The 16,434-nt window shown below is 51.2% G+C and overlaps 1 protein-coding gene across 5 annotated transcripts in view; it reads left to right on the forward strand.

The window, feature by feature from the left end:
- Positions 1–16,434, forward strand: part of LOC100117144 (homeobox protein homothorax) — a 326,708-nt gene that overhangs the window by 25,886 nt on the left and 284,388 nt on the right. For all 5 annotated transcript variants that reach the window (XM_031929885.1, XM_031929884.1, XM_031929888.1 and 2 more), the window contains exons 5-6: positions 6,301–6,351; positions 12,040–12,231. In XM_031929885.1, the coding sequence (XP_031785745.1) occupies positions 6,301–6,351; positions 12,040–12,231 (243 nt within the window). The remainder of the gene's footprint in view (positions 1–6,300; positions 6,352–12,039; positions 12,232–16,434) is intronic.

Here is a 16,434-nt window from a genome sequence, read left to right on the forward strand (position 1 = left end):
GTTCGATCAAAACCTCGAGAACTTTTGTACGTCGACATCTGCCTTTTGATTTTTCCAGCACTGCATAGTAGTTGTAAGCTGCGGTGCACCGGATTTCGCTCGATTTGGAATTTCACAACTGCGGCGCTTTCATCAGGGTAGCTTTCGTCACGCTCGACTGATTCGTACAGTACATAGAGCGCTAGAAAATACCGCGGCCGCATCAGCTGCGCCCCATTCGAGTCTCATTGCATCGAGGACCCCCTCCGTCGGGAATTCGTATAACGAACCCTCTGCTTGATTTCCTGTTCCTAGAAAAATCATAGCTTGCAGACATTTGTCTAAAATAACCGGCGGTGTTTGCCAAACCGGTGGCAGGTTTGCTCAATAAAGAAGCGACTGCGTAGAGTCTCCAGCGCACTGCAAATAAAAAGGTGTGCCTTCGCGCGTGTGTGCGCGGGGGGCACTTGACGGTGAAGGGCACTCGAGACGACACTAGGTGGGCGGATATTCGAGGAGCAGCCTCACTGCTGCTGCCGCTGCTGCTTCTGCCTCTGCTGTCGAAGAGAGCAAAGCAAGTACAGGCGAGCCGTGAAAAGTCCTCGAGTGCGTACGCGCGGGGTATACAGTATATAATAATATAAGAAAGGAGGGCAGGTCGCGCGGCAGCCGGCCGTTTTAAATAATATTCGCATTAGCATACGGGCGAAATGAGCCAATGAGGTGGTAATTGATGAGCTCGCGTTCCGCGGTATGACGCGACTTCAAAGAGCTTAGCACGAGCCGGCCCGTTCGCTGCGTGCTTTCTTGAGGCCACTGCCGCTCTTGTCTCTTATTTCTGTGTGCACGCGCTCGGTCTTCTTCTTTTTAGCTTCTTATTACCGCGAGGGAACTGCGCGGACAGAGGAGAGGCCTGTTCTACATTTCTTTGCGGCCCCGCGGCGAGTAAAGGGTGATGAGATTTCCGTATGTGCCAGTAACTTGGCCCTATTTTTCCGCATTATCGTCGACGAATTTCACGCTTCGGAATCATAATTACGTCCGTTCTGTAATATGATATGTCTGCGAGTATGAATATAAGCAACGCATCTCGCCAGTCGATGTTCGCGTCAGTAACGGTATATCCTGAGAGAGCAAGGATACTCGGCGCATAGGCGTGCGCGCAGTAGAAAAAGACGCATAAGGATCGGATGAAGCTGCTGCGACCCTGCAGCAATGCGGAGGCTCGCGTGGAAGCGCGTGTCATCCGTCTCCGTTCGCACGCGATCCCTGGCCGTTGACTTGCGGCGCAGCAGCAGCCGAGCTGTTATATGTAAAACAGTCGTCGGCTTCGACTTGTACTCGTCGGGTATACTCCGCTACTCGAAAGATTGACATTTGACTCGAAACTCGCGTCAGACAGGACGAGCTCCTCTCGCAGAGCCTGAAATGCAGCAGCGTCGGGAATGCGCGGTTAAAATAGGATATTCAAAAAAACCACTGCGGGTCGAACACTTTTTTCGAAGCGATCCCCGCGCGGTAACGCTATATTCCCGCATCTTTCTCTCTCGGCGTTTATTTTTATACCTCGGTTTTGCCGAATTAGAAAGCAGAAGCGGAGAGCCAGGGGGAGAGATAGGACCGCGTAATAAAAGCACGGGCAAATGCACGACTGCTCGGGTGGTCCCCGATTTGCAAGCGCAGAGAGGGCACAGACGCGAGACGAGGTATGAAATTGCGTTATTAGCAAGCTGACACGACGGAACAAATTTCTTTTCTTGCGCGCGGTATATTTACCTCGAATTTCGCGTTTTACGTTCCTCGCTTTGTCAATTTTATACGAGACCGGCGCACTACAAAGTTTTAACGAATTGCAATTTTGGCCCGACTAAACGCGAATCTCGAATCAGCTGATCAGGTTATGTGCAGGCTATCACGCGCATCTCGCTGGCTGTGTATGCTGTAATTTCACCCCAAAAGAACGAGGCAAGACCAGAAGCTGGAAGCATAGGTTTTTTCAGTATAGGGCGCGCGTGCATACGCTGAAAGTTTATGTCTCCGCGAGGCGGGGAGTGGGTAAAAAATTGAAAAAGAAGGAGGCTCGCCGTCGCTCCTCCTTTTGGGCTTGTTACGGAGGCTCGTTAAAGACGTTAATGCCCCCCGAAATATTCGCAAAAATGCAGGTGCGCGCAGTAAAGACGGCGGCCGCGACCACACACCCTTTCTCCTCTTCCTTTATTACTATTTTTATTGCTTTCCTTGTTTACACTTTACTGCCGTCGTCATCGTCGCGGCTCCTCGTCCCTCGCTTTATAACAATGAGCTGGATTTCTCTCCGTATGCTTTAGTGCACTGACATGCAGTACAGCAGGGCCGTAAAAAATGCGCAATTTCACAGGGCTGATATAGTTAACGCCGCGGAGACGCACGAACGAGGACAGCTTCATGCGCGCGACGTCACGGCTGCGGGTCGAATAAATGACACAGCCAACGAACAAATGAAGGATCGCGTGCCCGACCCTATAAAAATAGCGCTGCTCTGGCACCTCGCTCTGTCTTTCTTTCTCGGGCCATTATACTCGCCGTCGCCGCCGCTGCTTCAAAGGCTTCTCGCGCGACTCCTTGTATACGTTTACAGCAAGCTTTGGAGTACATGCTTTCAGAGATACACGCGTACGGGGGCTTCCCGTCCACCATAAATCTCGGGCCATTAAGGCGCCGGACCGCGAGGGCGAGGTTTGATGGCCCGTGTCGCAGAGTGCGCTATCGCGTCTTAATATTGCACGCTTCTTCCTCGACTCGCGCAAATGTGCGTGATTGTATTCCGAAGACGAGAATCTCCCGAATTAAATGTTAATAAGGCGAGGCGCAGGAGCTCGGCGTGGAAAAGTATCGGGGGGAGTACGGCGCGCTTAACAATATTTAAATATTGTCGTCGGCGTGTCGATGGGCTCGAGGCGCCGGAGGGTCCAAAATAAACCGCCAGCCCGCTCGCTACAGCTCACACAGCCCTTTCAGCGTGCGCGAGCGGATTTCGAGAGTTAAATCCCTATTTCCACTTCACTCTCTCTCTCTCTCTCTCTCTCTCTCTCTCTCTCTCTCTCTTTCTCTCTTCGTCGGCAGTCGCGCGACACTGCAGGGGCGCTGCTCGGAGATAAAGAAATTTTCACGATACCATCTGATTTATCGCCGTGCATGAGCCCGTAACTCTTCGGGCTGTCGTTTTTTTCAGCCCCGGTGTTTAGGAGGCGGGCTGGTTTGTTTATTCAGATCCGCGCGGGATTTATGAATTTCGTATCGCACAGCTGACGAACGGAACGTGCGCGTGTAATTATCATTGTTTCGGGAGCGCGGCTTTGATCGGAATCTACACACACACACACACACACAGCTCATTTGCACTTTGATTGCTATTGTAGTACAAGCAGAGTAGTGTGCTCGCTCCAAGAGCGAGTTCCCGTAAAAAAGGCCGACTTCAGCATCCTTCCGGGTCGCGGGCACCGTCGGACAGATGTGCCTTGTGTTTTACTGCCGCGGCGGCGCAACGGGAAAAGGCTCTCGAGTCGAGGAATATTATCCGCGATGCGACACTCCAAAGTGGAGTATCATAATACCATACGATTTTCGCGGGGAGAAAGAGTGCTCGGCTATATATACGACGTCGTAAATCACGCAGGACTCTCCGCCGCATGCTGCGGCTGCGGCGCTAAATAGAAATAAGGATAATGCCCCGCGGAAGAGTTTCAGGGAGTGAAGAATAGGAGTCCGGAGTCCCGCTATATTCATACGCGTGCAGGTGCGAGTCGCGATTTATCATCCGAGCGGTGGACAAAAAAAATAGGTCGATTCGAAAATTAGAATATCCGTGTAATAACGATCGCTCGCGCTGATAAGCGTATCGCAATTTGGCCGATACGCGCGATGACTCCATTATATCCGGCCGGCGGCTCGCGACGCACAGCTCGCTCGTTAGTTATGCATTGCACGCGCCTTTGTCATTGATGAGCCATGCGAAAGAAGTGCCGATTAGCGGGCTTCGCACGGGAGCGCGCGTTTTCAAAAATCGCCCTCAGCATTGCGGCGATTAATAGGAAAGGAATTTACATTTCAATTATCGGCGAGCCGCAACCGGCGGGTCGAAGAAAGCGCGTCGGCCGCGGCCAAGTGCAAAAACGCGCAGATGACAGAAGCCGACGATCGAGAAGAAGCGGCGGCGTCGATAGCGAAAACGCCCGCAGACGATGTTAATCTCGTTCGACGTGAGGTCCCTCGTGTTAAATGCAATCTCGCACATGCATCGCATATAAGTCGCGCCGCCTTATAAACACAACACCATCTCCACGCTTTCTTCCGCGCTTTTTCCCTCGTTCTGGCCCTCCCCGTGCGGTGTCGACCTCTTTTTCTCGCGGGCTCCTTCCGCGGCGCGGCGCACTTGTTCCCTTTTGTAGCCTCGCTCGCTCGCACTCTCTGATGCCGACGACGCGCTTAATTAATATCACGCGCGCTCGTATGAACGGACGCGCGAAAAGTATGAGAGCTGCTTTACACACGCGCGCTCGTAGGCGCGCCGCGCTCTGACTGATGTAGAGCAGCCCGAGTGTGAAGAGAGCGCTGGACTGCCGCCGCACAGAGAAGACATTGTGCTGGCCCTCTCCGCTGATCCGTGTGTGTGTGCGAGCAGGGCCTCTTCTCCGCTGCGCGGCTCGCACCCGATCTGCCACGGATAAGCGCCTTCCTTTTTTCGGTGCCCTATTTCTCGCGGGTGTTCCTGCACGCCGCGCGCGTCGGTTCTGCATTTCACGCTCTCGTCTACTTCCGAGCTTCTTTTTTTCTCCAGCCAAGAGAGTCCCGCGTATTTTGATACTCGTGCGCACTTTAATTAAGTCGCTTCATTCTCAGCGTTTTTTTCCGCGCGCCGTCGCCTTCTTGCGAGCGAGCGACCGATAGGATCTTTGTCGGATTTGGATCCTTCGTCGCTCAGCATAATGTGATCGACTGTTCGGCTGGCCACTTGATGCGAAAGCCGCGAGCCACTTGAAACGAACTGATGCTTGCGGACTCTCCTCTCTCGCTTTCACCTTTCCCCGAACGCGCTGGCGCTCGTATCGAGTATTAACCCCGCCGAATCGTAGTGGAAACGCAGTAGGGTTAATTGCCGCAATTAAGATTGCCGTTCCGCGGCTAATTGAATCGGCACTCCGCGTCGGGGGCGAGTAGAGAGAGAGAGAGAGAGAGAGAGAGAGAGAGAGAGAGAGAGAGAGAGAGAGAGAGAGAGAGAGAGAGCTACGCCGAGGAATCGCAAAAATATGCGTTGATATCGCGCGCCGCATTAAAAACGTCCTGCGATAATTATTGTAATTGCCCGGCTCGTCTGGCCCCGGCGCGGAATCATTCTCCGGCGAATTAAGATTGCCGACTTATCTGCCGGACTCGAAACACTTTGTAATTATATGCACGTCGCTCGTTCATGTACGGATAATGCGCTAATGCGAGAGAGCCAATTAATGGATCTCCATCGTGATGACTCGCTGCGCGTCGGAAAAATCAGGTAACGTACACGGAAAAAAATGATTGGTAATAGTAAAAAACCGCTTGGCAAAATACGCACCAACTATTTTTTTGGTTAATCTTATCGAGTACTTGATAAGTGTAATAAATAATTGGTAAGTTACCTGCTTTTTTGGTAACATTTGTCAAGTTATTGGTGAGGTTAACCAAAAAAATAGTTGGTGCGTATTTTGCCAAGCGGTTTGTTACTATTACCAACCATTTTTTTTCGTGTAGACTACGAGCGCGGAAATAAACGACGCCGCGTCCGCGTGGAGCAGGATACACTGATCAAAGGCGGGGATTGTTTGGCGTAAAAGAGTTGTCGCGGCCGGCTCTTTCCCGGCTTTTTCTCGCTTAATTAATCGCGCGCGCGACAGACGTGGATGCGCATTAAACGGCGTCGATGTGTCACTTGACACACGCGGAAGAAACTCGCGCGCTCGCGTCAGTTTGCCTCATTAATTAAAATAATGACGATCCTCGTTTACGGCGCTCGCCACGCGGAGCACAGTACACGCGCGTCCTGTGTACGCGAGTGTCGGCGGCGACTTTGTGAAAGCTTGGTCGGCGCGAAATGACGAGTGCCGATGTCACGCGAGATTTATGCGACACTTGCCGCGCGATAGCGAGCCGCGCGCGTTTTACTTTATCTCGTAATAATGCTCCTTTCGACCAGAGAGTCGCTCGCTCGTGACCGCGCGCAAAACTCTCCTGCACAATCTGCGCCTTTATGACTTTTTTATACCCATAACGCAATGTGACTAATCCAAATTTTCTCTCTTCGTGTTTCAGATGGTTCAAGCGATCCAAGTACTCCGGTTTCACCTCCTAGAGCTTGAAAAGGTGAGAACCATCGCAGCAGTCGCATGTGTGCGACGACGGAGAAACTCCTTCCTCGTCGCTGCATACTCGCCGATAATCGCGCGAGCCGACTGCAGAGTAATTCACGCGTTCGCTGGGGGATGGATGAGGGAATTTTACACCTGGAAAACAACTGTTATGACTGAGGAGCAATTTTCCGTAATTGTAGTGAAAGCTCGGCTGGCTCTGTGTCCCCTTCTTTTTGAGAGCCGAGCCTGTAATAGTTGGTCCGCGCTCGCGCCTTCTAAGTGGAGTGATTTAGCTGTCCGATGGGCGGTAAAGAAGCACGGAAATTGCCTCGCGTTTTCTATAGCGTTTGTGACTCGTCGCGCTCTTTCTCTTTCTCGGATTTTTCTCATCCGGCTCTACGCACGCGCCGGCGTCGAGAAATGAAAGTTGCAAACGTCCGCGGGTGTCTTTGTTGTTTTTTTCTCTTCTTCGCCGAGTGAAATCGCCCGGCCGACTACTTTGGCTCAGCTCTTTTTTTATCGAAAGCGTTTTTCTCTGGCGTATTAAAAAAATTATTCCAAAGATTGCGCGCGAGGCAGACTAAAGGAGCGGATGAATTTGGTATGTATAGCCCTGGGGCTGGCGTTTTTGCCGTGATATTTCATCGTGCAAAATAGCGGACATCCATCGCATTTCCATCGAAATGGCAGCTGACGTGGCGGCCAATGGCGAAGCGCGAGCCGAAGAAGCCTCTCGGCCTCAACGTCTTTTTCCTCCTTCCGTCGCTGATGCGCATGTATGTTCGCTGCACCGTTCCGCCCGGTTTATCGCGCGCAATTTTATAGCAATTTTCCTCATTTATGGGCGATTACCGCTCGATATTCGCTCGGGAGATTCCCGGGCTAGAATTCAACTATTTACAACTGCCCCGCGGTCGGCTCCTCCGAAGCAGCGCACGACTATTCGGGACGATATTTCGAGTAGCGCGGCCATCTTTTCTATTCCCGACTCTGTGACCGAGTCGATAATAGAAGCAGCACGAGCTCCACTGACCCTAAAATGCGCCGCGTTCCACCTCGCGGAGAGTTATGCTGATTCGTCATCGAGACTGAGACGCAAGTAGCAGACGCGCACGCAGTCGTGTATAGCATCTAGCTGCCCAGTTCGATTCGCAGCTCTCGGGGCACGATTTATCGCTCAAATTCATCTACCTATACCGTCTCGCGCATTTTCGTGCGGGTATCAATTCCGCTTTAAACGCCGAGCCCGCGATCGAACGCATGGATTTTTGCAAAGAGGAACGTCGGAGTAGCAGTCCCCATTTTTCCTCGTTACCGGCCAAATTGATGACGGCGTGTATGCAAAGTGCGCCCGAGCGGCTGAGAAAGACTTTCTCGTGCACGAGCGCGCGGTATAATAACAGCGGAGCTCGATCGGCGCGGTAATGAAGATGAAAAGCGCGGCTCGTCCGAGGAAGATTCCGTGGAATCCCGCAGGCCAGCAGCCATTGGCCGCAGCGCCAAACGTACGCGATGTAGCTGCAGGCGGTGGTTGCGCCGATCGCGCTCGCGCGCATTAGCATAATTACGCGCTGCAGCTCTCGGCGAAACTCGGCGTCGTCCTCTCGGTCGCCCCGTCGCTGTTTTATAGGGAAGGGTGAGTTCGGCTGGTTGGTCGGGAGATGCTGCGCGTCACTAGCTGCCGAGCGGTAAATTTCTTGCCGCGTGTTATGGCGGCATAGCCAAGCGCATGCCAACGCGCTGCGCTGCGATCTATATGCCCTCTTTTCTTCACTGCAACAAACTGGTTCCCTCGCGGTCTAAGCGCTCGGGCCAATCTCCTCGTTTTTCTCTCGCTCGAGTTCCCGGCTCTGGCTCTTTTTCCGCGCCGATCTGGTTGTTGTTGCATCCACTTCTCGCGCGCGCTTTTGCAAAACGCGCACGCGCTCTGCTCTCTCTTTCTCTCTCTCTCTCTCTCTCTCTTCCTCGATGCCGGACACAGTCCTTTTACGATTGGCGCGACGTGATGTCTTGATCGCGCCCGGTTAATTGTGCAGCGCATACAATGCAGCTGGATACGAACAAATTCAATTACGGGCCCCAATATTCCGGAGCGCAAACGCTTTCCATTGGATCGACAGCCGGCGTGGCTTTGCGGGAATCGTTTTGAAAGGAGAGCGTAAGCGAATAACGCAATAGGGGAAAATCGCTTAGGTGCGCGCGCGCGAGTCTTACACACGGATACCCTCATTACTTCTGGCTTGAAAAGAGAGGCCCATTGTCCCGTGTACGAAATGGGGTGTCCTGTTCTTTTTTTCTTCCTCGAATTCCCGAGGAACGCGGCCGGCATCAACTCGAAAAGTTCTCGTGCTGCAAGCGGCGGGAAGGGAGAGCCGAGAGACTGGGAGTAGGGAACGTTTACCGGCTCTCTGCTCCTGCGAAAATGTTGGGTCAATTTCGGGGATCCCGCGCACAATGTCTTCGCTCGCTGCGGTGCAAGTGGAAAACTTCCCTTCCCGATTCTCGCCGGTGTGAAAGGACGAAATTGCCGCCGCGAAGGCGTCCTTTTCAAAAGCGAAACTCCTCCTCGCGTCGTCTGCTCTGCTAAACTGCGTGCCATTCTCGGAACCCCCGCAGATGACGCGAACTTTTCTGTCGGGCGGTAGGTGGAGGAATCCGATAGGCATTTCGGGATTTTCTTTTTGGAATTTTCTCCCGTTATACGTGTGAGCAAGCACTTGGCCCGGCTTTCAAGGACGTTATACGTCGCGCGTACCCCTCTTGCTTGTTAAATCGGCTATAAAATGGAAATAATCTCGAGTTACACGCGCGACACACTGCGCAACTCAGGAAGTGTGTGTCCCAGCGCCCCTTTCTTTTTAATCTCCTGGAAAGCGTCTTTTCATGCCGGCGAATTCAAAGAAGTGCTCCGGCGTTTAACGAGCCGCAGCCCGGCAGCGCCATGCGCGCACTCGCGCGTTCGCGGAATTTCTTCTTTTATTCAGGGGACACAATCTCCCGAATTGCTTCCACAAAATTGCAGAAGTAAAGCGAGTTTATGCCCCGATAAATTCCGACGAGTGCGTCACATCGATCGCTCGATTTTCATTTATTAATTGCGTCCCTGCAGGTGCACACGCCGCCACTGCGTTTGTCTCCCGAGCACATCGTGAGCATCGATGCTCGCCCAACAAAAGTCAATCCGGCGAGTCTTGCGCATGCAGCCATTGAGATTCGGCGTCGGCCTCGCGACCTTGAAGGATTTTCGCTCGTCCTCGCCCGATATCCAGTGACACGCCCGGCGATGCTTCCGATCCTTCTTTTTCGTTCATCCTGTGTACGGTATGTCTCGAAGCGCACAAAGCGACGCGATCATAAATCCCCCTTTCTTCCGATCGGCAGCGCGTTTTTTGCCGCTCTTCTCTCGCCCCGCATCCACTTCCTCGCACGCGCATCGCGCGATCCAGGTCAACGAGGCATGGCCGCGAGGGTCACGACGGCGGCTGCACGCGCTCGTCGCCGAGCATACATACGGCGATCCGGATCACGTGTCGGAGAGGATGAGGCTGCGCGAGGGAGGAGATGCGAAGGAGGTGTTGAATGACGCGCCGTATAAATTCGGAGCTCCGTCATGCGGGTCTATGATCCTTCGGCTCGCTCCTCTCCCTCCGACGTGAAGTCTTCATTTCTCCACTCTCTCTTTCTCTTCTGCGATTTGCCGTAAAATGATTTTTGAGGGGGTCGCCGCCATTTTCTGCAACGCGAGCTTGCTCAGCGGAACGTGATACGGCTCCGGGCTAAAAAGTCGATCGAATTCCCGGAAGCGAAACCGATCCCCCGGGATCCTGCGCGCGCTTTTGATCAATGACTTCCTCCCGCGCGCGCTCGGGTTCGTGGATAATATTCAACCCCTCTCCGCGACGCGTGTTCCCTGCGCAGAGCCGCTGATTTGTTCTCCTCCTCGGTGAGTCTACTTACTTTCCAATTCCTGCTGTTTAGAGATCACTGGCTGATCGAAGAAAAAAAATCGGTCAGCTAGGGATCGATCGTCGAATCGATGTCCTGTTGCTCTCGGAGCTCTCGGCTCTCTTGTTTTGCATCGCTCGGCTCGGATCAGATTCTAACCAGTCGTCCTTCGGCTCTCCTATTGCTCGCTCCTTCGACGACGCACAAGAGTCTAGATATTCTCGCTGCATTGTGTTACCGCGCGTCGGCGGCGACGGGGAAATCTCTCGCGGTTCCTTTCTGCTGCTGCCCGCCGCGGCTAAAGGCCGCCCGGAAAAAAGGCACAAAAAGACTGCTCGCACGCTCGAGCGGAGGTAACGAGCGTGTCCAATCGGAGGGACATTTAAATGTCGCCGAATTCCTCTCCTCGCCGCGACTAACGACATCGCGATTGCACCTCACTCGTAAATTCCGTTATCAGCGGACCGCTGCGGCGCAGGTATTCTAACTCGCTTGCATTCTTAATTCCCCTCGCTTTCTTTTCTGCGCGCAGAGCTTCGTCAATCTTTGAGTTTGCATTCGTCGCTGCGTGATTGTCTTCCGAGGCCGTTAGATGGATACTTCATTGCAGGTGAAATGAGCGCGCGCAAAAAGCCGCGCACAATGCAAGGCAGCGAGAGCGCGTGAGATGTTTATCCGCGGAGAGAGAGGGACTCGGCGTCCCTCCCGTATACTGCAGACACGCGCGGTGAGGCAAGTGCGGACTCTGAATTCTTCTCGGGCGATGCGAGCGCATGATCTGGTCCTGCGACAAGCGCAATTATTCTCCCTCGCGGCGCTGTGCAATATTTTTCGAAGGGGACAACAGAAGACGGGGCAAGATCGACGTTATTGGCTCGCGAGCGAGACGGCTCGGTTTCCCTATTGCATGTAAATATCTAATGGGGATAGGCGCACAAAGCCGGGTTCGCGGTCATAATAACATTTACATATAACAAGATAACGATTTTTGTTTGCTCTCGCGCGCGATATATTTTTCTAAACCGATCGCGCGTGTGAGCGAGAAAGTCAAGAGCGAAGCGTCGGGAAGAGAGAAGAGAGAGGCAGCGAAGGAAAGAACTGGTCTATAAGGGAAGGGCGCGGGCCATCCTATAGGCCTGTCAGCCCTCATTTGCATACATAACATTCTGGTCGGCCGGACACCGGTCAGACCTCCTCTCCTCTCTTCTCTCTCGGCTCCTCGCGGCAGCTACAGCTACAGCAGCAGCTCTCCGCTTCTTTTTTCCGGCTCTCTCGCTCCTCCGGATTTTTTGTGTCGAATCGCTCGCAGCAGCCGACTCGTCCTACCGTATCGATGGACGACTACGCCCCGGTCTAAAAAGCGAACGACAATCGCGAGAGCGCAGGAACAAGAAGTCAGCGGCCGGGGGGAGGAGGCGGCAAAAAGCGTCCCTCGCTCGTAAAAATTCCGCAGGCTGTATGCGTGTACCTGCGCGCGATAAAAGAAACGTAGCCGCTGCGGCGACGATTCGATCCGACTTATATGCGTATACGCGGACACGCCGGAATATACTCGTTACAAGTCGAGCGTCGCGCTCGAATAAAAAAATCCTGGCAATTCATTCGCACTGCGCGCGACTAGCTGACTGTGGAGTAACGAATGGCCCCATAAATATTGATCCTCGTTGCGCGCGGCTCATAAAACTTTCATGCGCCGGCCGCGAAACGTCTCTTTTTCGGACGGCTTTTTAATATGTCTCGCGTTTGCGCATTTCAGGTTCACGAGCTCTGCGACAACTTCTGCCACCGGTACATCAGCTGCCTGAAGGGCAAGATGCCGATCGACCTGGTGATCGACGACCGGGAGAGCACGAAGCCCCCGGAACTTGGCAACGGCCTCGACGGCGGCGGTCCCCGCAGCACCGCCGACAGCGCCAGTCACACCGATGGAGCCAGCACGCCGGACGTCGTGAGTACCTCGCCCACCTCATCGTCTTATTATCCGCACGACGCGATAACTCCCCACCACCACCACCACCACAACCACCACCACCAAAATCACCATCACGCCGCTCTCGGCAGTACCGCAAGCCCCTTGCAACTGAACAACCAAAGCCAAAGTCAAACGCCCAGCCAGGCGCAGGCAGCACAACAGCAACAGACCAGCAATGGCCAGAGCAACAATAATAATAATAACAACACCACCACCACCGTTACGACCCCGAGTAGCGCCGCCACAACTCCCAACTCCCTAAAGCGTACGCACCAGCAGATGATGATGGCAGCCGCGATGGCGAGCACGCCGCACGCGGTCGCCGCGTCCGCGCCCCCTGCGCACGCGCACGCCGCCCTCGCCGCCTATCACTCGGCCATCTATCCGTGCTCGTAATCGCGTTCACTCGCCGACTCTTACTGCCGTGTCGCCGATCTTGGCAGCGCGCATCTTCCTTCTTCTACTTCTTCTTCTTCTTTCTATCTAACTACTACCACTACTTCTTCTTCTTCTTCTTCTTCTCCTCCTTCTTCATCTTCATCGACGCGGATCGAGAGAAAGAGAGCGCATCAAGACGACAACATTTTCTAGTCTCTGTTTCCTTTCATACACTGTACTCTACTCGATTCAGTGGCACACGCGACGCGAACCGATTCGTGCGGCATTTTGTTTTTCATTCCTGTTACTGTAAATTTTTGTATACTGCTCGATGTGTTGCACTTTTGCCGCAGAACCTCCAGACTGACACTACTTGTCGCTGTTTACTCTCTAATACTTAACCTTTTTACTTGTACAACATTTCCACTGCTTCATGTCTCTTTTATCTCAATTATATCTTATTGTTGACGTCTTATCGCTCTCCTCTATCCCTGTCTGCACGCTTTTCTCTACATAGACGATCCTTCTTCGTTCACCCGAACGCGCATGCGTGTGATACCTGACGCTTTTTAGCTACTTCTCAAGGTCACGCGCTCAAGATCTATACATAGATTCATTTTTTTTCTTTTTTGTTTTCTAGAGAAAAATCTGCAAATTTTTCCTGTGAAATTAGAGTAAACGAACAGAGGCCCAAAACTTCATGATATCAAGCTGGCCTCGTTATCGATTTTGCATGAATTTTCTGTTTTATTATTTTTTTTTCTTGAGAGAAGATGTTTCTGTCGCGTGACCTTGGAGAAAAAGGAAGAGTAAAGCAAATGCAACGGAAACGAAGAAGGAAGAGAACGTCTGTCGTGGATCGGTATCGAACTTTTTATTTCATTTTTATCTTTCTCATGAAGAGGGCATTACGTGGGCGTGCGTTTGTATTCTATTAATTTAGGGAATTCAGTATAGGACAGAGTTTAGGCAGGATTAGGCCGTTCTTCTTACGTTTTCCGGAGGCAACTTTTACAGCTGCTTGTCGAGCTATTCGTTTGTACAATGTACAAAGTAGCTAATGAGTGAGTTTCATTCTATACGCTACACTGCCAAGTTTTAGTATTAGCGACGAAAGCTGCCTCTGGAAGACGCAAGATTATCGTGGAAGTATCGAGTATACGTCGGATCTCAACGTTCCTCACGTTTGTTTTTTGTTCGATTCCCGCATGGAACCGTTATTTTGGGCGCAAGAGTCTTGATCGATTATTTTTCGTTCTCGAAACTCTTAACGACAATTCTACAGAGTCGCGACGCGATTTCAAGTCTCGCTCCTTCGAGACGATCGCATACGCGCACTCGCGAACGCTACGCACCCGTGCGTTTGTGACATCTTAATCGTGATCAAAAATATACGTAATTAATTGATAAGTCTAACGTCACAAATAAATTTGTGTCTATTTTTAAATGGATATATATTATATATGCAAGAAAAAAGGCGTGATAAGAATTTTCGTGCGAGAATCAGAGGTGATCGCGTGCGCGAGATACTTTAGACTTTTGTAGTTTTTAAATTATTAGTGATTAGGTTACCATAATCGTAAATAAATAAAATTGAGAGAAGATATGTTATAGATACGCAGCCGCATCGTGAGTACTAGATGCGTTGTTGTTTTTTTTTATTTTCATGTATAACGATGTACGTGTTCGTGTGTTTCGTCTAAATACTCTAATGCAGGTCGGTTCGACGCGCGATTAGCTAGAGAAGAAAGAGCGAGCATATGTTATCTAAGGGAATTGTGTGCGGTCTGCCGCGTATTACGCTTGTATTCTTCATTGAACACACGCTAGGGTAACACGAGTTTCAATTCTCAAAGTGATGAAAAGAGTTCTAGAGAAAAGTATAACGTGCTGGTATGCGCGACATGCGTTCTGTATCGAAATCGTTTTAAATCAAATTGCGTACAATGAGAGAAATGACTAACATGTATAAGAGAGAGAGAGAACTGCCAAATTACATAAGTAAATCCCATTATTTTCTTTGTAAAATTGTACAAAAAATTGCTGAAAATAAAAAAACCTTAATTCAGACTAGGTTTCGGTACTCGTAACTAGGGAGTTGTGTGAGGTACAAAGTCCTGGCCGGCAGGGCGCGCGAGGTCCACCCCCAAATCCCCGTACTTACCCCATTTAATATAAAAAAAAGCATCAATAAATCAATACTGGTTGCTTCCGAATGAAAGTAAGAACCGAAACAGGCTACATTATGTTTCATGACGAAGCAACAAACTCGGATGCCAAGCAAAGTGCTCTGCCTCCTTTGGGGCGCTCGCCTGCGTGCTGATCCAGTGTGAAAGTCAGCCAGACTTCCCCTCTTTCGCCAGAGACTCCGATGTGTACACGTACATACGCATCACACACCCTTCCCGATAAATCAAAACGCACCTTGACGCAACACACGCACACACGCACACGACACTATACTGACACGTACACAGACGCAAAGCTACGCGCAGGCAGATCGCAATCGTCGATTCCAGGGCGAATCGTCGATGTGGGAACTGCGTGTGCTGAGCCACACATCGCCAAAGGGTGAGAGGCCGTGTCGAAAAAAGAGAGCCTCGCAGTGAGCCCGATCGCGCTGGAGCCCGTACAACAGGTACAGGCGAGACAAAGTAGTACGTTTTGATGAAAATAAAAAAGAGGAGCGAGATTCGGAGCGGTGAAAAAGGGGTGTCTGCGCTGGCAAGCACTCGCAGGACACGCACACCAAAGGAGGCTGTGCAAGACTGCACGGCCGATAGAACGGTGGCATCCGAGCTATAGAGCAAAGGCGTTTTTCGCCTTGGCATTTAATGAACTTTCAAGACTTGAATGTGGATAAGTACGGAATTTGGTGGGTGGATACTCGGCACCTGCTGGTCGGAACCCTAGTTACGAGTGCCGAACCTAGGGCCGAGAGACCTCGAGTCTCTCGGCTTCACGTTGTACACTAGACAGCTTGACCCTGAAATAAAACACGTCTGGCGGTACGAGTCAGATTAACAAGGCTGCGGTTGAACATGAAAAAGCGATGCGGAAATTAGTGATGTGCATTGTTTTGACTCGAAGCGAGTGGCGCTTAAGCATACTTTTTTATTACCTATTTTATTAAGGAAAATTGTTTGTTCAGATGAGATGATCGAGGTGTTTGGTTAAGAGTTATAGAACGAGACTTATTGCATACGTGGATATTTTTGTTTTCTTTTTCTTTCTCCTTTTTTTTTAATGCGAGATAAAAAAAGTCGAGCGCGATCGATTGGTTTTTTTGCATATGTAGATTTCAATGGTTAAGTTTGAATTTGCGAGAAGTTTCTTTTATAAATGTAGCGCGGCGAGTCTCGAAGGACGCGTGTATGTGTGGGAGGAAAACGGTCCTCTAGGTTTATTTTTCGAGGACTCGTGCGAGTTGCATTCCCCGATGCGGCGACGCGGCTGTAGGCCCGAACGAGACTCATTCATTTTTTCATTCTTCTTTTTTGCGCACGTAACTTCTTCTTTTCCTTTTCGTACGTAATATGCATAAATAAATGCTCTCCACGTTTTCGAGCCGCGAGATGGACGAATATATTAGTGTAATCACGTGAATACTTAGTGCCATAGCGTTTGCAGCGGGCGCATCGGCGCGCAAAGACTGTACTTAATTAATTAAAAGTTGTAAATCGAGGTTAGTTTAAATTGACACGCCATGCTCAGCATCCGAGGAGTCGATTGTGCTTCTTTTTTACGTTATATATATAGAAATATATTATTTGTCCTGTTTGTCCGTTCGTTCGTCTCGTC

This window comes from Nasonia vitripennis, chromosome 4 (assembly GCF_009193385.2).
Source record: "Nasonia vitripennis strain AsymCx chromosome 4, Nvit_psr_1.1, whole genome shotgun sequence".
Taxonomy (NCBI): Eukaryota; Metazoa; Arthropoda; class Insecta; order Hymenoptera; family Pteromalidae; genus Nasonia; species Nasonia vitripennis.